Source organism: Podarcis raffonei, chromosome 13 (assembly GCF_027172205.1).
Source record: "Podarcis raffonei isolate rPodRaf1 chromosome 13, rPodRaf1.pri, whole genome shotgun sequence".
NCBI classification, from domain to species: domain Eukaryota; kingdom Metazoa; phylum Chordata; class Lepidosauria; order Squamata; family Lacertidae; genus Podarcis; species Podarcis raffonei.
The window spans coordinates 35,673,720-35,695,821 of record NC_070614.1 but is presented as its reverse complement, the minus strand read 5'-3'; the positions used below and the strand labels follow the sequence as shown (position 1 = coordinate 35,695,821).

The 22,102-nt window shown below is 48.5% G+C and overlaps 1 protein-coding gene across 4 annotated transcripts; it reads left to right on the top strand.

Moving 5' to 3' along the window:
* Positions 1 to 5,371: 5,371 nt before the first annotated feature.
* SH2B1 (SH2B adaptor protein 1) lies at positions 5,372 to 19,020 on the top strand. 4 transcript variants are annotated; one of them, XM_053361139.1, is made up of 11 exons: positions 5,384 to 5,699; positions 6,594 to 6,764; positions 8,248 to 9,176; positions 9,312 to 9,413; positions 10,731 to 10,822; positions 11,729 to 11,835; positions 13,575 to 13,763; positions 13,919 to 14,145; positions 14,851 to 15,022; positions 15,284 to 15,392; positions 17,808 to 17,926. In XM_053361139.1, exons 2-11 carry the CDS (start codon positions 6,731 to 6,733, stop codon positions 17,824 to 17,826), a joined length of 1,980 nt encoding a protein of 659 aa, XP_053217114.1. In that variant the 5' UTR covers positions 5,384 to 5,699; positions 6,594 to 6,730; the 3' UTR covers positions 17,827 to 17,926. The 4 variants fall into 4 exon arrangements, with proteins under 4 accessions (XP_053217113.1, XP_053217116.1, XP_053217115.1 ...); XM_053361138.1 differs by lacking the exon at positions 15,284 to 15,392 and having other exon boundaries at positions 5,372 to 5,699; positions 17,808 to 19,020; XM_053361141.1 differs by lacking the exon at positions 15,284 to 15,392 and having other exon boundaries at positions 5,376 to 5,699; positions 6,594 to 6,721; positions 17,808 to 19,020.
* The last annotated feature ends 3,082 nt before the right edge of the window (positions 19,021 to 22,102 follow it).

Sequence of the window (22,102 nt, the reverse complement as noted above, 5' to 3'; positions counted from 1 at the left end):
TCCATGGGACTCTCAAGAGTCTTCTCCAGCACCATAATTCAAAAGCATCAATTCTTCGGCGATCAGCCTTCTTTATGGTCCATACATCACTACTGGGAAAACCATAGCTTTTACTATATGGACCTTTATGAACATTACCATATATCTAAGACCATAAAATTCCTATCACAAAAGGCACACAGAAGGTTTCTAAAATATGTTGTAAACTGCTCCCAAATAATGTATATGTGATTAGAAGAGCAGGGTATAAGTTTCCAATTCCATTAATAAATACTTGAAGCCTAAATGGTGGTGTATACAAACACAAAAGAATTATCTCTCTTTCAACTATACTCAGCTTTTAGGGATGGGGTGAGCAAGCAACAAACAATTGATATAAAACTGCAAGCAAAGGTAGCTAGTCCCTGCCTCCATTTTGCTCTTATTATCATCTTAGGAACATCATCCTGTTTTCTAACAGCAAACTCATTCTCCTAATGGGGAATCCCTATGTAGACAAAATTCCTGCCAACCTAGCAGTTCAAAAGTACGTCAAAGTGCAAGTAGTTAAATAGGTACCGCTCCAGCGGGAAGGTAAACAGCGTTTCCGTGCACTGCTCTGGTTCACCAGGAGCGGCTTAGTCATGCTGGCCACATGACCTGGAATCTGTACGCCGGCTCCCTTGGCCAGTAAAGCGAGATGAGCGCCGCAACCCTAGAGTCGGCCATGATTGGACCTAATGGTCAGGGGTCCCTTTACCTTTATGTAGACAAAATAGCACCAACCCAAACTGAAGAGCAAATTATCAGCAGGCTTAGTAGAACTCTTAAGTTTCCCACAAATACAACAAATCTTTTTTGTCGTGTGTGGGGGAAGTAAGAGAGAAAATCCTCCCAAATACCCTAACAAGGATTTAATATGCTCAGTGGCATAGAATGATGGCTGACTGGGAGGAATGGAGTCTTCTGGAGAAGTACAAGTTTGGAACCTTTAATAGGTGCACTCCACACAACGTTTTGTTGCAGGTCCTATTTGTATATACAGTACTAATAGCTTATTCTCTGAGTGTCAATCCTAGCGTCGCTGAAATGGCACTATCCACACAGAAGAGAGATTTATGAGCAGGCTTGGGTTGGGGCACACAACCCAAGGGCTTGTGCAAATGCAAGCAAAACACTAGAAGTGGGAAATCCCAAAATTGCTCTATGCTCATTTGCAAGAGAAATGGGGTATTGTTGGGGTGGTGCTGAGGAGACAGTAGATGACAAAAGCTTTAACCTTATTGCAAGACTACCACATGTGGAAAAATGTACCTTTCTTTACATTTCCAACACTTATTCAATTTTGATTTATACATTTTTGCCAATCTACTAGGTGTTAGGTACCATATATATACCATTTTCATATAATTTTCTCTTAAACAATAACATGCTGTAAACTTTATATCCGTATTCCATAAGCGTTCCCATGCTTCCATTTCTATGTTATGACCAATATCTATTGCCCAATGTATCATTCATTTGACTTGTTTGTCCTTTGTCTCCCATTCCAATAACATACATTTTAGACATCACTTTAACATTACAGTTTAACAGGTCTCTCTTTAATTGTGGTAGTTGTTCCCCAAACCCCCGCTTCATATCCTTTTTAAATACATTCAAATGATATTGTAACCATATTGTTAATATCCCTGATAAATCCTTAAACACTTAATTTAAATTCTCTACCCTCCTCACTTAGCAAATTTCTATAAGTTGCCCATCTTTCCATCATATTTTCCTTTTTCACCGCTATGGCTTCCAAAGGTGAAAGCCAAAGTGATGCTTTAGTCTCCAATAAGTTTTTATATTTATCCTACATTCTATACAATTTTTTCCTAATTATATGGTTTCTGAAACCTTTATGTACTTTTGCCTTTTCATACCACAAAAAAGCGTGTATAAGGCTCCTGGCAGCAGTGCCCAAAGTATCCCTCAACACGCCAGTTCTCAGCCCCTGCATGAATGGGCAAGATTTGGGAACAATAGTAGTTGTAGTTAGGGATGGGAGAGAAATTTGGTTTGGTTTGCATTTTAATATGAACGTGCCCAATTTCCAAAACAAGTCGAAATGTGGCTATCTTTGAAATTCACCCTTCTCCAAATTTTAAAATGAAATGTATTAAGGGAAAGTGTGCATGTCGATGCACATATATGTAAAATAAAAATAAAAATGCACCATATTAGAAAACGATGATTACAAAAACCTGCATATTTGCCAAAATTGTGTACAAAAGTGTATAGTAGAAGAAATGCACACAAATACTACCAACATTTCATGAGGACTTTCTACCCCCCCAAAAAAAATGCAAGCATGAAGAATTATAGCAAACTGAACTTAGTGACTAGAAAAATGAAGAAAAAAAAGTCAAAACCGACAGATACATCTCTAGTTGTTATCCAGTAACAGTCAATGGGCTATAAACTAGTCACCCCAGGCTACAGCCTGGTTCAGAATAAATGCATGAGTGAAGTCCAACTCATGAAGAGGTTGTGGAAGGAAGGTCCTAGAAGGGTGTGTAAGGTGCTACTTACATCATAGGCACCAAGTCCCTGGGTGCCCTGGCTCCTACAACATTTAAAGTAAGGGGGCTGGGCAACCACAAAGTGCGGTTTGGCCGCGCATGCACACCACAGAGTGTGTGCGTGCTACGTCATCATGCCCTCTGCCATGTGCACATTATGTCACCATGCCCCCGCTATGTGCGTAGCTATAGGCAGTAACACACATTTATGCGGAGGACCTGTAACAAAATTATCCCACTGTTTCTTCACCACAAGCAGGATTGATCCTGTTCTGAGTTCCTGTCACCTAGCTGTGCTCAACTCCAGCATATGCATTTATTTATAAATAACATTTTTATACCGCTCAATATAATAACATCTCATTAAGTGGTTTAAATAAAACCACCACCACATTTTTTTTTCAAAAATGAGATACAAACACAACTGTACATAGCAGATAAAATCAAGCTGTGTACAAAAAATTAAAAATTAACCAGAGTCAGAGTCCAGGAAAGCTTGGGTAAACATACCAGTTTTTAAGAGATGTTTAAAAGCCATTACTGTCTCTGTCTCCCAGTTCACAAGAGGGGAGGGTATTCCAGAAGGTGGGTGCTGCCACCGAGAAGGCCTGCTTCTGTGTTGTCACCAAGTGACAATTCACTGCTGAGAGAGAGACCAGCAGGGTCTCCTCAGAAGAGCTTAAAATATCAGTTTAGTCTGTACCACAGGAGGCTGCCTGCTGTACTGTAAGCCAGAGTGGGAAGCCACAGACCCAGGAGTGATTTGATCAACATGACTCTCTGCAGTCCACATCCTTTACCAAGTCACACGCCTCACTGGCCTTGCTTCACACCACCATCCATGCGTGTGCTTGGCTGGCATGGAATGTGTCCTTGAACTCTGGCCATGCTTCTTTCTTGCCTGTATGGAAGAGGGGGAGGGGGTGCGAGAGTGTGCACAAAGTAGCCTAACAAACAAAGGTAACAGTATTGTTTGTTGCTCTGCCTACTTTGCCTCTGGGCTCACCAAACACCACCGTAAGGTCCAGACCTGGTTCTTAAAATATTGTAAGCTATTAGAGCAAGAGTAGGGAAGCTTTTTTGGCCCGGTGGGTCAGATATTTTATTCCCCTGCCCCCTCAAAGCAGGCCAACTTTGACAAATGGGTGGGAGTCAATCACCTGATATCATACAGATGTCAGGTGATTGACAGGTGAGTAGCCACACCCACCTGCCAAGGTTGGCCCACTATGAAGGTGGGAAGATGCAGCACAAAGTAGGATTGAATTCCTTGCATATCAGTTGCACATTTGCAGCAACAAATTATCATTTTTCTCCTATAAATTAGTTATATAATCGATAGCAAGACTAAAGTGTTGGTGTGGGCAATATCAGATCACATTGTTTCACACAAGCTTTCATGATTCATGGCATGCTTCAATTTCTAGTCTTCACAAATTCCTTGAACTGATGTGGCTTGACCTCATGTTGTTTAGAAACCAGTATCCATTTTCTGCTATATTCTAGATGTGTGTGTGTGCATTTTGTGCTGTTTTTTTATGTTGTTGCTGCTTGTCTTTATAACCATGAGATAGATGTGCTGTTTGTTCTATATAACAGGCTTGGTAGTTATGTGAGTTAATACTCCTGGGTTTTCCCTTTGCAGAACTGCTCCAGTCCGGTATGGTTGATAGGATGTGGGCTCCAGTAGTTCCCCCCTGCTCTCCTAAACTTCTATTTTTGAACCATCAGTGATCTCATATGGTGCATTTCCACATCCCAGGTTCTTTGTGGCTGACTGACACTGGCATTTTCTGGTTGTGCCTGCTCGTGAGCATCGTATACAATCCTAGCTGATGTGCAGCGACTTTGGTTGAGGCCATGCCCCTAATCTCAACATGTGATTTGGACAAGTTTGTAGGCAAGTCTAGCATCTCCCCTCCTTTGATAGTTCAATTACAAAATAGATTTTCTCTGAAATCCCTGGGAATACCAAAAGTCGCTAAGAATTGGCACTACCCTAATTGCCTTTAGAGACGTTCCTCCCACCCACAGGTGGAAGGGGAAGTACAGCATCAGGGCTCACGCCTCTCAGTCAAACTGTATATCTTAAGTTCAGGAGCTTTTGCACTCTATCCTAGCATTCATCCACACCTCGGTATCTTCCTCAGAGAAGCTTCCAGTTTAGCTCCAGGACCATTTGGGATGCCCTCTTGTCTTGATTTAGAGGTTATAGTAGCTGGATTCAGTTATTTAGAAGTGGATCTGAAGGATTTTGTTGGCGATTGGAACCTGCATGGATATGGCCATAAGCGCCAGCACTCAACCTCATTCATGCTTCCAGCAAACTCAGAGAGTGCCAGCAAGGTTCCAAAGACCTGATGAAGGACACTTGTAGCAAAGGGATTTCAGGCTGGTTTCCTTGACTTTTTCAACGCCTGGGCAGATAAACTTACACTGAAATATAATCCATTTGAATGCAGCTACCGTACCTTTGTCCAGAACAAATTAATCGCCTCAGTGGATTCGAGAGAGAGGTGGGAAATCACAATCCCTGAATAAGAAGACCGTTGATTATAGCGAAGCTACAAATGTGCGGCTGCTTATGGATTTTTTAAAAGCGAAAGAACTCTGCACTTGTTCAGAGGCCGTGCACTAACGCTGCAATTCTGTGCACACCTACATGGAAAGGAGCCCCCACCGAGCGCGGGGAGACTTACTTCCACGTAAATGCGCATTGAGTTCCGGAGGATGATGTTGCTGCGCAGTTGCCCCAGCAACGGGACAGAGACATATTACGCCAAGTAACCCCCCCCCTTTTTTTCTACAACGGTCCGGGAGCCCCTGGTAGGTCTACGTCACTGGTTGCCGTGGTAACAACTTGAACACCTGCACCAACGAGGAGAAGGCCAGCTACGTCAACTGACGCTCCGCGCATCTTACGCGGCCCCTCCAGCGCTAAGCATACGTCCCTCTCTATGGTAACTTGAAGCTTAGAACAACAACAACCCTCGCCCCCTTCTTCCTCTCAGCGGATGACGAAGACGGATATTAAAGGAAGAAAATAAAGTCACCTGACCGAAAGGGAACCCGGAGGCGGAAGTGACGTGCGGTAGACTGGGAGAAAGACGGGGACAGACAAACCCTTCCTCCTGGAAGGGATCCGAGGCCGAGATGGTAAGTGACAGGCGCGCGGAGCCAAGCGGAGCCCCCCCCCAGCGCCCCCCATCCACGAAGAGCCTCCCCCCCATCCGCACCCCGCCTCCGCCCTCTGAGGAAGGACCGCTCGCTCCCGCGCACCCGCTTCCCAGGGAGGGGGCTGCCAGGTCCAGCCCCCGAGGGGGCTCCGTGCCTTCATTAGGCTGCGCGCCCTGGCCCGCTCGTTGGGGAGCCGGGGCCCGCCGGAGTGGCCGGGGCCTGCCTCCGAGGGCGAAGCGGGCATCGGAACCCCCCTCATGACTCCCCACAACCCTCGGCAATCTTGCCAGGTTGTGCCTCTTCCCTACGGGGAAGAGGGAAGCTCCCTCGCGCAGAGCAGCCAGCTTTGCGGGATGCTTAAAAAGCACGAAAGAGCTCTGAGAGGTAGGAGGCTGGTCGGCTTAGGGAAGCATGAGGAGGTGCCCCCCACCTTCCCTTCCCTAATTCGGTGCACGTGTGTATGGGAGGGAAATGTGCTCTTTGCACTCAGCTCTGTGTGGCCAGCTCCGTGCCTTCAGTAAGTAGTAGCGTCCACTCTTCTTCTCGCCACCAATCCCTTAGTTAGGGAATGGTCCGTTAGTGGTAGAGTAGGCAGTTGTCATTCCTAAGGCCTCCCGTCCAATCCCCCCTGCACCTCTAAAAGTTCCCCAGGCTGCCAAGACTAAAAGTTCTGTCTGTTAGAGAAGAGAAGTATTTGCTGTGCTGGACTGTTTTATTTCCATCCTTTTCCCGAGTCCCCATGTGACATCCTTCTCCTGAGAAACTGCCATTTCCAATTCTGAGGTTAAGAGGCTCTCCACAGAGGACTTCCCTGAAGCTTGCACCCTGTTTTTCACCAGTTAGATCGTGATGCTATCCTTTCTCCATTTTCAGTGTCTTGCATTCATGGAATTTCACATTCAGAGGAATCAGCATATTGGAATAGGCAAACTGAATAGCATTTACCCTCAGTTTAAATATCAGATGCAGCTGCAGGGAAGAGCAATTGGAAAAAATAACAGGTACTGGAAATGGTACTAAAGTCACTTGATCTTTTCCAACATGGTAAGAAGTGGAGCTTTGGGATGGTTTCTTCCCAGTTGAGGGCTGGGAAGATTACACTTCACTGTCCTCTGTAAGGTGGACATTGCTATTTGTAACAAAGCAGTTTGCTTCTCAGCAGGGACGGGTTTAACTTTTGAGAGTTAGTCCTGCTATGGACAGGGCTAACTCATGAAATCTTACAGTAGATAGATGCAGGTGTATGACTTTGACCATGAGCTTACTGAAACATGCAGATACGTGTATGAGATATTATCCTATTGGAATGCAGGTAAGACCTCTTGTTACACCCTTAGGTCTCTGAAAGTGCACTCTCAGTGCACTCTCAGGTTCAAAGCACCTTCCATGTAGAAAGGTTGAAGGCTTTTCATGCTGAGATGTTTTCAATCAAGCAGTTTCCCCCACGAGCATTCTACAGTAGTTCGGCAAGAGGTATTTACCGTGTAAGCACAGTTGGTCTGATTTTCAGTAGAAGGTATCCTTCAGTCACTTATTCCAGAGGTGGTCCAATTTCAGTCTTGCATGATCCATCAATTCTTTAAAACAAAAATAGAATCCCCATGGTCCACACTCTCCATGCATTTAAAATTCCAAAGTTAGAGTGAATATTCACGATGTTTTTGCAGTGATCCTGTGTAGGCACTCTTGAACTTTTCAGGCATAAGTGGTTCCCTGCAAATTTAGACCAAGGTCTGTCCAGCATTCTTTCTAAGCATTCCGGTAATCAGTAGGTATAACTTATCCTCCAGAAGTTTGCCAGCAGCCCATAAGTGGGCTGCAGTCTACTTTATGCCCACCCATACATTTTTCACTGTCAGAACTGAGCTATAGCAGAATTTGGCCAAAATCATGTTGTTGATTTTTGCTAGTCATGAGATTCACCAAACTGTCACAACCTTATTATTCATTCCTGTGTTGAATAATTATTGAATGCCACTTTAGGGATAGAGATTCACCCTGAGATCTAATTCTGTTCCTGAAAAAAGGTGATCTGCTCTCTGTCTTCAGAGGGGATAGATGCTTAATTTGGAGTTTAACATCGAATCTTCAGGAAAGCATTGGTTTGTAATTTACCTAAAGACAAGAACCAAGCACTCAGCTCCTGATTTGGCTCCTCCAATAGTTTCCATTGTTTTCTAATTATATTTGCTGGACTGCATCTTGGTTGCCTCTGTAATGCCATGATTCTCCCTTCTTTAATTCCAAAGCAGTCTTGTGCATTTAGAGTTAGGGTTGCCTTCTTTGTGAGAGTCTTCTGTTATATGACTTGAGATGTTACCTATAAAGTTGCATCTTACTGCTTGGGTAAGTTACTCAGGTCCTTAACAGTGTTATTGAGCTCTTACTCATTCCTGCTTGTGAGTGGCTGTATTCTCCCCCAAAGTCCCCTTTTTTTCTTCCCTGCATCCAGAACAACAGTAGTAACCTCGTGAGGTTGTTTGTTCCTCGTATTTTCATAACGGTCTCTCCGTTTCTCCTTCTGCAGGTCACAAGGCCACTAGTTCCAAGAGCGGCCCAGTCCTGGCGCTGGGTTTGTTGTTACCCGGCCCCACCCGGGCAGTCATGAACGGGAGCGCAGTGCCCCTGTCGCCAACCGGGGGAGGGATGGTGTGGGAACCCGCCTCTCTTCCCTCTCCGGGTTGGCGGGAATTCTGCGAGGCGCACGCTCGCGCTGCTGCGGTGGACTTTGCCCGCCGCTTTCGGGCCTTCCTGGGTGAGAACCCCCAGTTTGCCACGCCAGGAGCTGAAGCTGCCTTTTCTCGCCGCTTTGCCGAGCACTTCCTGGAACACTTTGAGGCGGAGGTGAGCCGGGCCTATGCCAGCGACTCGCCACCCCGGTGCGACATCGCCCCCTTCACCGGCTGCTCCTCCGCGCGTGACCTCTCCGAGACGTGCAGCGACTCCTCTGTGGCCTCCCCTGTGGAGCCTCCCCTGGGGCCGCCCTCTGGCCTCTCCAGCAGCCAGTCTCGTAGCTCCGAAGACGTTTCCACCGCTACAGCCGTGACGGCCACCAAACCAAAGCTGAAGAAGCGCTTCTCCCTGCGCAACGTGAGTCGCAGTGTACGGGGCAGCGTCCGGGGCATCCTGCAGTGGAAGACCTCGACGGAGTCGCCCCCTGGCAGCGCGGACGGGGCGACCACCGGAGCCAACAGCAATTCCAACTCCTCTGGGGGTGGCGACTCTGAGCGCTGGACTCATCGCTTCGAACGCCTGCGGCTCAACAAAGCCTCCCCAGCCACCCTCCGCGTAGAACTGGCCAGCGTGCGGCGCGAGGGCCTGCTGAACTACATTGTGGCCGACGACGGGGCAGGCGGGGGCAGCCGGACGCGCTGGCAGAAATGCCGCCTTCTCCTGCGCAAAGCGGGGAAGGGGGAGGGGGAGGGTTACCTCTTGGAGTTCTACATCCCACCAAAGGTGAGCCATGGGTCGCTGCATTAGGGCGGGGGGAAGAAATCCCGGGCGGGGAGAGCCAAAGGATTACCCCATGCCAAGATTCCCAGCGCTGAGGGGCATCGGCGTAACTGTGGCTCTCCCTAACTTAACCCCTAGGCATCCAAGCCGCGGGTCAGCATCGCCTGCTCTTGCGTAGTGGACGTGCGGACAACAACCCCCTTGGAAATGCCAGACAAAGAGAACACCTTTGTGCTCAAGGTGAGGAGAAGAAAAAGGTTGCATAGGGGCAGAAAGTTAGTGGCTTCGTTTTGTGAGCCTGGTTTTTTAAAAAAGTTATTCAAGTAGGTACCAAAAAACAACAACCCTAAACCTTAAATGTATTCTGTGATAATTGGAGCCATAATGCTTACGTGCCTTTGAGTTAATTTGCATATTAGCTTATAATAATATTAACACTTTTCAGTGAGAGGATGTGTCCCCATTCTCTGCCTGGGCTACCTTCCCAGAGGAAGTCCCTCCCACCAGCAGCTAAGACAGCAGCAAGGGTGGGGAACCTCAGGCCCAAGGTCCAGGTGCAGCCCTCTGTCTGGTCCCTGGGACTCTCCCCTGCAGGCTGGAAGGTAGCCTCCTGACTAAAGCAAGGAGCTGTATCCGTTGCCCACCCAGTTTTTGTCTGTCTGGTGTCTCTAATCTCTGACATGCGGCCCCCAAAGCTGCCCATATGGTAGTGCAGCCCCTGGGCTTGAATAGTTCCCCCACTTCTGCAAGGCAGACTGGCTGGAGTGTGCATTCTGCCGTTGCCTACTTTCCTCCTTGCTTCTCACTTCTGGTGGGATCTGCAGCTGCCTGGTCCCTCTCTAGCAGGACCTCACTAGCTTTGGCAGGAGCTGCTGTTCCTGAGCAGACTCATGACAATTCCCCGACCTTCTTTTTCTCTTGGTTTGATCTCATATGCTTTGTCATATGCTTGGTTTGCTTTCATATGCCTGGAGGCCGACCATGACATCTGTGTGCTTTGAGAGCGAGAAGGGTATGTGGGTGCTTTGGGATTTCTTTCTTTTCTTTTCTTTTTTGCATGGTAAAAGCACAGCAAATGGGGGGGGGGTTCAGTCAGTATGGTGTAGAGGGGCAGCTAAGGCAGCTGATAAAGAACATGGGACAAAGGTCTCCTTAAACACCTTGCCAGCCGTTGCTGCCTGAACTGTCTTGTTTCTATTGAGGGCCAAAACATGCAGAGGGAGGCTTCATTCTCTTATTACTGTCCGTGTAGACAATGCTGAGTTACATATACCAAGTGTCTGATTCAGTATAAGAATGCTTTCTATCTTCTCAGCTCTTGCAGAAGGTTTTTAACTTGAGCATCATTTGGCTTTCAGCAGCTCTTGTCATTCTTGCACAAAAGGGTTAGGAAGCAGTTTACTGAATTTCTCATGGTGACATGTTTCCTTTTTTTCCTTGGCTTTTTGGAGGCACCGGAGGGGAGGGGGGGCATGTTCTAGGAATAATGAGCCCCTCCACACACACCCCCAAAGCATAATGTGTCTATGGCTGTTCCCTTCCCACTCTACTTCACAGCTGTCAAGCTCCTTGGAGTACATCCTTGAGACGGTTGACTCGCTGCAGATGCGCTCCTGGTTGGCTGACATTCAGGAATGCATGGGCCTCGGGTAAGTTGCGCCAGGCTGTGGGAGAGGGCCAGAGCTCAGCGGCAGAGCACTTGCTGGGCCTGCGAAAGGTAGCATCCTTAGCAGTTAAAGGGATCCCAGGTAGCAAGGCTAAGAAAAGCCTTGCTTGCTTGCTTCCTTTCTGCTTCTCAAAGAAGGCAATCCTGGGCTATGTGGACCTGTGGTCTGAGATAGATTGGCAGATAGGACAGCTTCATACTTTACACGAGAGCCTTGAGGCAGGCGAGAATGGGAAAGGTCGGCTAGGCATGCCTTGCAATCTTTGCCCACACTAAAAGCATAAACCAGGGATTGGGGAACTTTTGGTCCACCAGATGTTGTTGAACTGCAACTCCCATATTGGCCACAGCCAGCAAGGCCCAATGGTCAGGGCTGGTGGCATCCATCTGTCTCAAGAGACAATGGAGTGTGCCTCTGGTTTGGTGTTAGTGGCACCAAAGAGACCTCTCTGGGGGGGGGGCACGAGCCTAGGCAGTGTGTAAGGCAGTCCTGGACTGCCCTGAGACAAGACCCCCAATCTTAGCCTGATCTGATGTGGCCCAAAGGAAAACAGAGCAATATGTTTGGCCCCAGCTTGGCTGCAGGAGCTGCTGGGAGGAGGCGTACGAGGCACCACCCAGCTGCCTTAGGGACTCCACTCCAGATTTGTGTAGGGTTTACCGCTTAGCTGTAGTCTAGCAACATCTGGAGGGCATTGCACAGGTTCCCCCCTCCCTGAAGCAAGCAGCCAGACCAAAGCTCTAGCATGTCCAGTGTTTCTGTTTCCAGTAGCAGCCCAGCATGAGTGTGATAATCCTTCCCTGCTTGTCCCCCTGTATCTGATACAGGGGAGTATATTGGCCTCGGACACAGATGTTTGGTTTTGGCTAATGGCATTTGTCTCCACAGAGAGAGCACTGACAGCCTGGAACAGCCGTGTATGAACCACTCGGAGAGCATGCCCAGCCGCGAGCTTCCCATGGTGCCGAGTGAGAGCAGCGATCAGCTCAGCCAAGGTCTGTGGCATTCTCTCCCTCCCCCAGCAGAGCCCCAGCTTCACTCCCTTGGCAAAATGATCTGCTGCCACGTTGGGGAAGGGCTGTAGCTCAGTTAGCCGAGCACATGCTTTGTGTGCAAAAGGTCCCTGGTTCAATCCCTGGCCTTGCCAGGTAAGGCTGGCAAGGCCCCTCCATCCAGCACTGCCAGGGAAATGGTTCTTCCTAAACCTAAGCAGATGTAGTAGTACAGTGGTACCTCTGGTTGCAAACAGGATCCGTTCCAGAGGCCTGTTCACAACACGAGCAGAATGCAACCTGCACGTGTGCGGGTCGTGATTCGCCGCTTCTGCGCATGCGCGTGATGTCATTTTTCACGTCTGCGCATGCGCGAGCGGCGAAACCCGGAAGTAACCCTTTCCAGTACTTCCGGGTCACCGCGGGACACAACCTGAAAACGCGCAACCTGAAGCAAGCGTAACATGAGGTATGACTGTAGTCAAGCAGCATTCTGCCTTACCCTTCTGGTAAAATGCAAAGCCATCTATTGCAGCAAGATGATAAAATTCTGTCTTTGCATTAATGTTTGATCCAGGGATGGGGAGCCTGTGGCCCTGTGGGTGTCATTTCACCACAACTCCCTTCATCCCTGACTATTCGCCATATTGGGCGTTGGAGCCTAACCATCAAGAGCACTGCAGGTTTTTGTTTTTTATTAGATTTATTGGATTTATGTGCTGCCCTTCATCACAAGATCTCAGGGCGGTTAACAAGACAAAATTCCCCATGTGTGGTCTAGTCTTAGAGGAGAAAGCTGTAGTGCCACCTTTCTATGCTTTCCAACCTGAGGTATTTTCTTCAGAGGGGCCGAGTTCGAAACAGGAATGCACACTAACTCCGTATGCTATTGCAAGCTCCTTGAGAGAAAGGATGGGGTGAAGATGTAATAAATGAAATAAATAACTTTATTATAGAATAATAAAAAACTTTATAGAACAAAGATTTCTACATACTAATCAGAACTGGCTTTGTCTCTTAAATAATGACACACTGTGCAGTATACAATGACATATCATCACTGTTTTATTAATTTTTGTTAGTCTTTCGTTTTTAGTTGCTTTAGGAAATCTTGTATACAGTTACATGGCATTTTAAATGTATTTCACTTTTCTGTGGAGCTTAAATGTATTTTATTTTGTTCTCTTTTTTTAATATGGTCTGTGATCTGTAACTGTTTGATTCTGTTCCTAGAGATAGAGGTTTGGGAGAGTGCCCAACCATATTCTCTCTCAATCTAGTCACCTATTGGTTGCTTAATTATATGTTAAAACAACATACACAGCATCAGCCATAAAGCTGTTACTCTACTGTTGGAAGGAAAGGCCAGTTTTAATACTTCAGATTTTTAAAAATCAAAATTTGGAGAGGCAGGAACTATGCTTTCTATGCTGTATATATAGTGGACAAAATGTAGCCTTGACAAGGAATCGCACAATATATTTTTGGTGTTGAGACACAGAAAATAAGCAGGAAGAAGAAAATAGAGAGAAAGAAGAAAAAGAAAAGAGAGAGAAAGATGGAAAAGAAATAATAAATAAAAATAAAAAGGGCTTCCAATTTTCCATTTGCCACTTACATAAGAAAAGGCTATTTAAGACATTCAGTCCATGATAACCTCGGGAATTGCACAATGTTTTTTGAAGCTGCCTTAGTGTGCTGCTTGTGACCTGGCCTGTTTGTCCATCCCCTCCCCTCCCCAGGTGCCTATGGCGGACTGATGGAGCGCCCCTCCGCCTCCATGTCCCCCAGCTCCGTCTCCATTGCTGCCTCCCACTTTGACTCAATGGAGCTGCTGCCTCCCGAGCTGCCACCTCGAGTGCCGATTGACGAAGGGCCGTTCCCCATGGGGCTCCTCCACACAACCTTCCCTGAAACCCCGGACACCACAGGTAATGCCTTGGAGTGGAGTGGAGTTCTCTCTCTCCATTCTGAGAGAATGGGTGTGTGGGGGTCTGACGGGCTCAAGAGTGAAATCTGTGAGAGAGTCTTCAGAATTCTCTGAACAGGCTTTGGCAGATGGCTCTCGCCTCTCTCCCTGCTCCAGGTTCCTTCCTTTTCCAAGGGGAGCCCGACCCAGGCGGGGGAAGCCTTGGCGACACAGAGCACCCTCTTTCCGAGTACCCCTGGTTCCATGGCACCCTGTCCCGCCTCAAAGCGGCCCAGCTGGTGTTGGCGGGGGGAGCCAGCAGCCACGGCGTTTTCTTAGTGCGGCAGAGCGAGACGCGGCGCGGGGAATACGTCCTGACCTTTAACTTTCAGGGGAAGGCGAAGGTGAGCGCACATGCACGGGTATCTGGGCAAGCCGGCGTGGCGCAGTGGGTCAGTGTTTGGGACTAGGACCCTGCAGACGAGGGTACTAGCCCCCACTTAGCCGTGCAGCTCATTGAGTGACCTTCGGCCAGACCTCCTCAGCCTTGTTTTTAGGCTGTAATTTGGCAGAGGAGAGCCACATACAACGCCTTGAGTTCCTTGGGAGGGAAAGGTGGGGTGTGAATGCAATTACCATAGATTCCGGCGTATTAGGCGACTGGGCGTATTAGACAACCCCCCAAATTGGCAGCTGCAATTTGGGGGTTCGTCTTATAAACCCAGTCTCCTAATACGCTGGGCAGCTCCGTGCCAGGAGAAAGCCGCCCCTGCTGCTGCTTCCGAAGCAGCGGGGGGGGGGGCAGCTCTGTGCCGGGAGAAACTCGCCCGGAGCGGAGCCTGCCGCCTGCCACCCGCTGCCCACTGCTGCTGTTCCAGAGCCGCAGCAGCGGGGGGGGGGGGAGAGGAACGGGCTCTGCTCCGTGCCACCCATACCCGGCGTATAAGACGACCCCCGACTTTTAAACCTCTTTTCCGGGGTTAAAAAGTCATCTTATACGCCGGAATCTACGGTAAGAAAAAGAAAGATGGTGCCAGTTGAGAGACAGGGTGGGAGAGGATCAGGCCCTTGACGGGACCTCTCTCCAGGCCTCCTTATCTCGCCACCAGCACCTGCGCCTCTCCCTTAACGAAGACGGGCAATGCCGGGTTCAGCACCTCTGGTTCCAGACCATCTTTGACATGCTGGAGCACTTCCGGGTCCACCCTATCCCCCTCGAGTCGGGCGGCTCCAGCGACGTGACGCTCGTCAGCTACGTGGTTGCTTCGCAGAGGCTGCACGGTGAGCGTAGCCAGAGCCCCGGGGAGCCCTGGGCTAGGAAGACCATTGACACCGTTGCCAATCCATGCCATGCTCCATCTCCCACCCATCTCCTCCCATTGTGGCTCCAGACACATTTCCCCCTCCCCCAGATTCCCCGCCCCGAGTCTTCTGCTCCACACCGCGCAGGGGCGATGACACCCCACCCCCTTCATGTCCACCGCTCTCCCTCTCTTACCCCACCCCCAATCCCTGTTTCTGATGTGGGCATCTCTGTCACAGGCCGGGACCGGGCTGGGAGCCGAGCGCCGGTGTCTGGGTTCAGTGGGGACCCCGACTCGCCCCCCAACCTCATCTCCATCCTTGCTGCCGCCTCTGCGGGTGACTGCGTGTAAGTGTGCCATAGCTACCACGGGAGGAAGGCAGAGAGTTGCGAGCGTGTGTGTGTGTCACAGCCCCCACGCCATAGCCCATCGCTATCCATGGGTCATGCAGATGTGCGATGCCCATAACCATCCACTGTGTCTGTGACACCAGGTAGGGGGGAGATTTCAGAGGGAAGAGGCTCCTCCTGGCATCTCCAGGTAGAGCCGGGGGGGCGGGGAGATTTCTCCCTGAAGCCCTGCTGCTAGTTTTTGTAGCAACGCTGAGGGAGATGGACTAAGCGCCTGCCTTGTAAAAATCAGCTTCTTACATTCCTTCCCTGGAGATGGGCTTTAGCCGTGGTGACCATGTGGAGCTTCAAATGTTACAGGATGTGCTGCCAACCTCGTCTTTCTGGCAGCTTGTCCTGTAACATACAGAGCTTCTCTGTGATCCCTTACAAGCCCTAGTTTGCAACTAAGCTTATGGTATCCCCTGTGCAATCTTGATTGTGTTGGATACAGCAGTGCTTTGCTAAATAGCCCAATTTGTTATTTAACATAACGACAGCAAACAGTTAATAACAAGGCCCCGGTAGGACATAGTATTGCTTTCTGTTCTGTTGCTCATCCCCCCCCCCACTTTCTCAGCAACCAGATGTGGCTGCTAGGATTCTGAATTTGATGTCCCCCAAACTCACTTTATAGTAAAGGCATGTGCCATTAGGAAAATTTAGGGCTAAGGAAATGCAGCCTTAATTCTGCCTGGCACAGTTAAAAAGAGCCTACAGAATTGAGAAGGTGTCTGCCTACATAGCATGAGAATTTTATTTTATTTTTTTAAAAAGGTCGCTATGCTGGCAATTCAGCCAAATCCATTGTTAGTTTTTGTGGAGGAGAAAGAGGAAGCCATCACACACTTCTCTCTCTCTCTTTTTGAAATTCCTAATGAAGCCAAATCAGTTTCAGCTAAGCAATATTATATAACACTGGTAGCTCAACAGAATGCTCTAGCGAAGCCAGCTGTCAGGCCTCTAGTTCTGTGTCACGACCAGGTAAAGCCTGAAGTAGGTCTAAGGCAGGTATGGGGAGCCAGCTTGGCTCCAGATGTTGTGGGACTGCAGCTCTCATCGTTCCTGAGCAATTGGTCAAGTTGATGGGAGCTGGAATCCAAGTACATCTGGGTGGCCACAGGTTCCCCATCCCTGGGCTAAGGGAAAGAAGGAGAAAAAGGCTTAGACACATGGGATATTCAGAATTCAACACACACACATACACACAGGTCTCATTGCAAAGATTCTGCAAATACTGTCTCTGAGTAATGCCAGAATGAATTTCTGCTCACAAGCAGACTTTGACATTGGTTGCAGAAACAGGGATCTTGGAAGGCATGATTCTCAATTTTTTTAAAAAAAGTTTTATGGCAATCTGGGTGTGAAGTTGAGAATGAATGTGTGGGCAGTGCTTGGTGAAAATTGCACAGAGGAGCTGGTAGGAGTCATGGGCCAGGATGTAGAACAGTTTTTGCCAACCTTGGTAGTCTCCAAGTGTTTGGCACCACAGCCCAGGGCTTGCAAGCAGGTGCTTCAGGGGCCAAATGCAACCCCTTGGCTGAGGTGGGCAGATAGATGCCTGTTCTAATCAATTAACATTCACAAGTATTGCCTGAGATTTCTTGAATGGGTCAAAACCTTAGCTACCGTTATTACAAATACTAAGGAATAGACATAACCACAATAAACATTTTGCACTGAGTATTTTGTAGAAGTAGAATAAGTTACAAAAAAATAAACAAATGAATGCCACTGTGTAATTTTGGACAACTTTTGGCAGCCCTGTGAATTGGCTTTCTTGGTGGAGGGCAGAGTTTGGATATTACTGTTTTTTAATGCAAGGAGTATGCACAGCACCGAGTCATGCCAGCCTGCCTCATCCCCACACAGCTGCCCTGCAGTTGTCCCTGTGTGATTTCATCAGGCCACTACTACTGTGCATGTAACAGAAGGCAATTTCCCTAAGTCGCAGTTTCCCTGCAATGTGGCATCCTCCAGATGGGGTTGGATTCCCAGCTCCCAGGAGCCCCAGCCAGCATGTCGAGTAGACAAGGGTAATGAGATCTGCACCAGGTTAGCAAGGGCTGCTCTAAGCCACATCGAATGCAGCGGTGCCATCTAAGTTCCGATGTGTGTTGTCACCCTTTCCCAAGCATCGCCCAGAAGATTGTGCACAAAGTGCTCTAGCTACTGGATGTAGACGACACAGGAGTTGCTCGGTTTTTAGAAAAACCTCGTTGGGGTGGGAGCCCCTTGCTCTGGACTGGACGGGGGGGGGGGGAGGAGGGCTCAGATAAATCTCTGTGTCCACCATCCCACATTTTGTCTTAACCCCAGGCCCTCTTGTTTCTCTTTGTCTGTCTGTCTGTCTCTTTTCTCTTCTCTCCGCAGAACCGAACACCTCTCGTAACCTGCCGCCGCCCCCGCTCCCCCCAGCTCGGCCGCCTCTCGCTCCCCCTGACCGTGGATTGCCAGAGTCTGAGGGGCAGGCGGAGGAGGAGGGCCGGATGGTGGAGCCAGAGGTGGACGAGGTAGCGGCCACAAGAGGAGGAGGAGGAGGATCCCTTCCCCTTCCGGAGGAATCGGAAGGACGAGCCCGGGCTGTGAACAACCAGTACTCGTTTGTCTGAGCCCCGTGAATATGAGCCAGAGAAAGACGCGAGCCCTTCTGGTGTCCATCGCCAGGGGCAGACCTGGCCTTGGCCCACGGGTGTGAGATGGGCTTGAATACCCAAAAGACTTCTATGCTTCCCTGCGTAACCTTTGGGGAGGGTGAGGACTGGCCTTGCCCCCACAGTCCCATTCCCCCCCCACCCCACCGTTCCATTCCCTTGGGTATGGAGTAAACCCCACTTCCGCTTGCCCCGAAAACATAGGTACGAGACCCTCCTCCTGGTTTCGTGATCCCAGCTTGCGACAGATTGGTACGCACTACTTCTAGCCCCGCCTTGGGTACTAAGGAAACGGGCCTGCTCTTCCTCTTCCTCCTCCTCCCGCCCCTGTGTCCAAATCTCTGCAGTTGGGCAGGAGTAATAGCTCACTGTAAACACTACATGGAGCGGTGGGTGGGAGCGGGGTGGTCTGCCCTTCTGACTCCAGACACAGTCTTTTGCACCCCTGCCCTTCTTTGCTGAATGTATGGAGTCTCCGAATGTAACGTCCTCCCCCTCCCCGTCTCCTCTCTTGGGGCGATGGGGAGGGGGAGGCCAGCTCCCTCTTCCCTGGTTGGAAATATATTTATATTCTTTCGTCTCTCTCCTTCTTCTTCCCCCTCACCCCACCCACCCTGGCTTGGGGACTGGCCACGCATTATAAAGCCTACACTACCCCAGGTAAAATTTTAAAATGTTATGAATATACACCTTTCACAGGTACTGTCCCCTCCTCTTGTTCCTGCTGCACCCCTCCCCACCCCACCTTAAGATTTATTTTTCTACTGTGGACTAGGTGGACTGCTCAGGCCCTCTCTGTCTCTTCAATTCTCTCTCTTCTTAAAATTTGCGCTGAGGTACCGTTTGTTCATCTGTGTCTTTTTTGTCTTTTTTTTGATTAAATTTTTTTTGGGGGGGAGAGTTTGTATGAAAATAAAGGAAATGTCATTTTACCTTTTAAAAGAAAAAAAATGATTTGAAACAAACACACCATAATCCTCCCCATACACTACACACTGGACCTTAAAAACTGGGGCAGGAGGAGAATCTCTTTCCTTCTGGATGATCCCTGTAGAACTTTCTTCATAGGAACCAAGAGGAAATGAGGTAGCTGATTTGATACCACTTCCCTGTCCCTATCCAGCACATGTGACCCATCTAGTGATGCTTTGCAGCGTTCATATAGTGCCTGGGTGCGCTCAGAGTGCTTCGCAGACGTTGTGCACATGTGGCAGCATGAAGTGGTAGAACAGGCACAGGCAAACTCAGCCCTTCAGATGTTTTGGGACTACAACTCCCATCATCCCTGGCTAACAGGACCAGTGGTCAGGGATGATGGGAACTGTAGTCTCAAAACATCTGGAGGGCTGAGTTTGCCTACTCCTGTGGTAGAACCACTTCAGGCTGCAAATTAAGGACATAATTTTCTAATCCTCTCTGGGATTGTTATTTAAAAACAGAAGCAAAGCAACAGCAGGTAGAAAGTTAGCACAACAAGAAATCAGCAGAGCTGAAACTCCTCTCTCAAGATGCTTGGGTTTGTTATGCTGCCTTGGGGGGGGGGGGTTGCGGAAGCATTCAACAATGGCAACAACCACCTGCAGTCAGAAGTGGTGTGGTGTCATAAGTTGCCTATGTAGACCAGGCCTCAAAGAGACCAAAAGATTGGTCATATTGCAGCTGGAAGCAGAGGTGGCGGGACTGAGAGAGTGCCGACTTAAACAGAGGTTGCTCAGTGAGGTTGTGGCACCAGAGGCCAGTTTATTAAAAAAGCGTCTTCTGGCTGCTAGGCCTCCACTAGCTCCCCACCTGAATGAAATGATGGGAAATATTAGAGTCAGAGAGTAAAAAAGTAAGAAGCTGAGGTTTTTTTGTGTAGTTAAAAGTTACCTGCAAGGTTGAATAACTAGGAGGCTGATTCTTGAAAGCTGTAGCTCAGGAGATTTGGGCAGAGGGTGACTATGGGGGTGGAGGTAAGAGGTGGACCACCCCATTTGCTTGATTCTGCACCCACTACCACATTCTGCAGTCCTGTATGGTGGCAGCATAGTCTGTAGATCACAGCTGTGCTAATTTCAAGGGCCTGTGATTGATTGTTGGTTGTCTGGTAAGAAAACCCAAGACAAATTTAATGTGTTAAGTGGCAGGTGACAAACAGCAGCCAAAGGTGAATCAGGAGCCACTCTTGCAAGAAATGGCCTTTCTGAACCCAGAGAAATGTATACAACCCTTTGGGGCTAAACCATTTCCCACAGTCAAATGGAAGTCTAAGGCAGCTGTAGGGAACTTTTAGTCTGCCAAATGTCCCCATCATCCATGGTCATTGGCTATGCTTTCTAGGGCTGATGGATGTTGCAGTTTAGCAGCATCTGGAGGGCCAGAGATTCCCCACTCCTGGTCTAGGATATGTTATTTACACATGCATACACCCCCCCATATCAGATACAGTGTGTTGGGTTTTGGTTTTTGGTGGTGCATTGTAACTGAGTGTTACCTACAAGCTTTTGTAGATAGAAGGGAGCTTCTTTAATCCTGTAGCCCAGGAGACACAGGCGGAGGTCAAACATGGGGTGGAGGTTTTCACTTTGTATCAGTGCTCTGCAGCACAAGAGGATGCAGGCATGGCTGGGCCACCAAGAACAACTAGCAGCCCACAGCTGCTGCCTGTCTTGTTGATTTTATGCAAAGCTTATAAGTATTTTGTTAGCATTTCATAGTGCAAATAATGGGTAATATCCAACCCTTCTTTGAAGACAAACCAGTCGATTTAAGCAACTTATGCACAGTGACTTCAATGGGTCTGAGTGGGACTAATGTTGGATATCACTCCCCCCTCTTTTGTTTTGTTTTTGCATGTTGGTCCCAAAAGCTAGGAACATGTTTTAAAACAATACAGTGGTACCTCAGGTTAAGAACTTAATTCGTTCCGGAGGTCTTTTCTTAACCTGAAACTGTTCTTAATCTGAGGTACCACTTTAGCTAATGGGGCCTCCCATAGCTGCCGCGCCGCCGCCACGCGATTTCTGTTCTCATCCTGAAGCAAAGTTCTTAACCCGAGGTACTATTTCTGGGTTAGCGGAGTCTGTAACCTGAAGCATCTGTAACCCGAGGTACCACTGTACATTTCAAAATTTTGAAAATAAGCAATTGCACCAAACGTATGTATTAGTATCCATGTTATTTTCTCTACAGTGGTACCTCGGGTTACATACACTTCAGGTTACATACGCTTCAGGTTACAGACTCCGCTAACCCAGAAATAGTGCTTCAGGTTAAGAACTTTACTTCAGGATGAGAACAGAAATCATGTTCCAGCGGCGTGACGGCAGCAGGAGGCCCCATTAGCTAAAGTGGTGCTTCAGGTTAAGAACAGTTTCAGGTTAAGTATGGACCTCCGGAACTAATTAAGTACTTAACCTGAGGTACCACTGTATAAGCAATTGGATGGTGATATTTCCTATGAAAAAAAGGTAAAATTCTGCACCTGGGGGCAGAGTGGCGTGTGGCAACCTTCCTATCGTCTTGGAAACTGACTGGCCTGGCCCTCATTGACAGAGCTTTCTCAGGATGCTGCAGTGTCAATGCCTCAAGAGATGCACTTCACACCCCAGGAAAGTTCGCAGTGTGTAGACTCTCCTCCAGATATATCACACCTCCTGTTACGATGGGGGACAAGTGGGATCTGCAACAAAATGTTGCAGTGCATTCTTCCTCCTAAAACATGTATTCTGGTACAGCTGAGTACCACGCCCACTTCCGTTGTTGCGGGGATTTTGTTTTCCTGTTGACGGTGCACCGTTTTTGCAACTTAACACAAACGTCTCCAACATGCTGATACTTCCCTCTTCTTTCTCACTGGCCCCATTTTGGCTCGAAGCCTGGTGGCACTCACCACATGAGCTTGCTATTAGGAGGAGTGATAACATCATGGAGGGAGAGCACTCTACACAGTTTAGTTTCCTTTGGATATGGGAGCCCTGGAGACAGGTGGCAGCTGGACTGTCCTTTACAAACGTACGAGCAGAGTATGAGTCA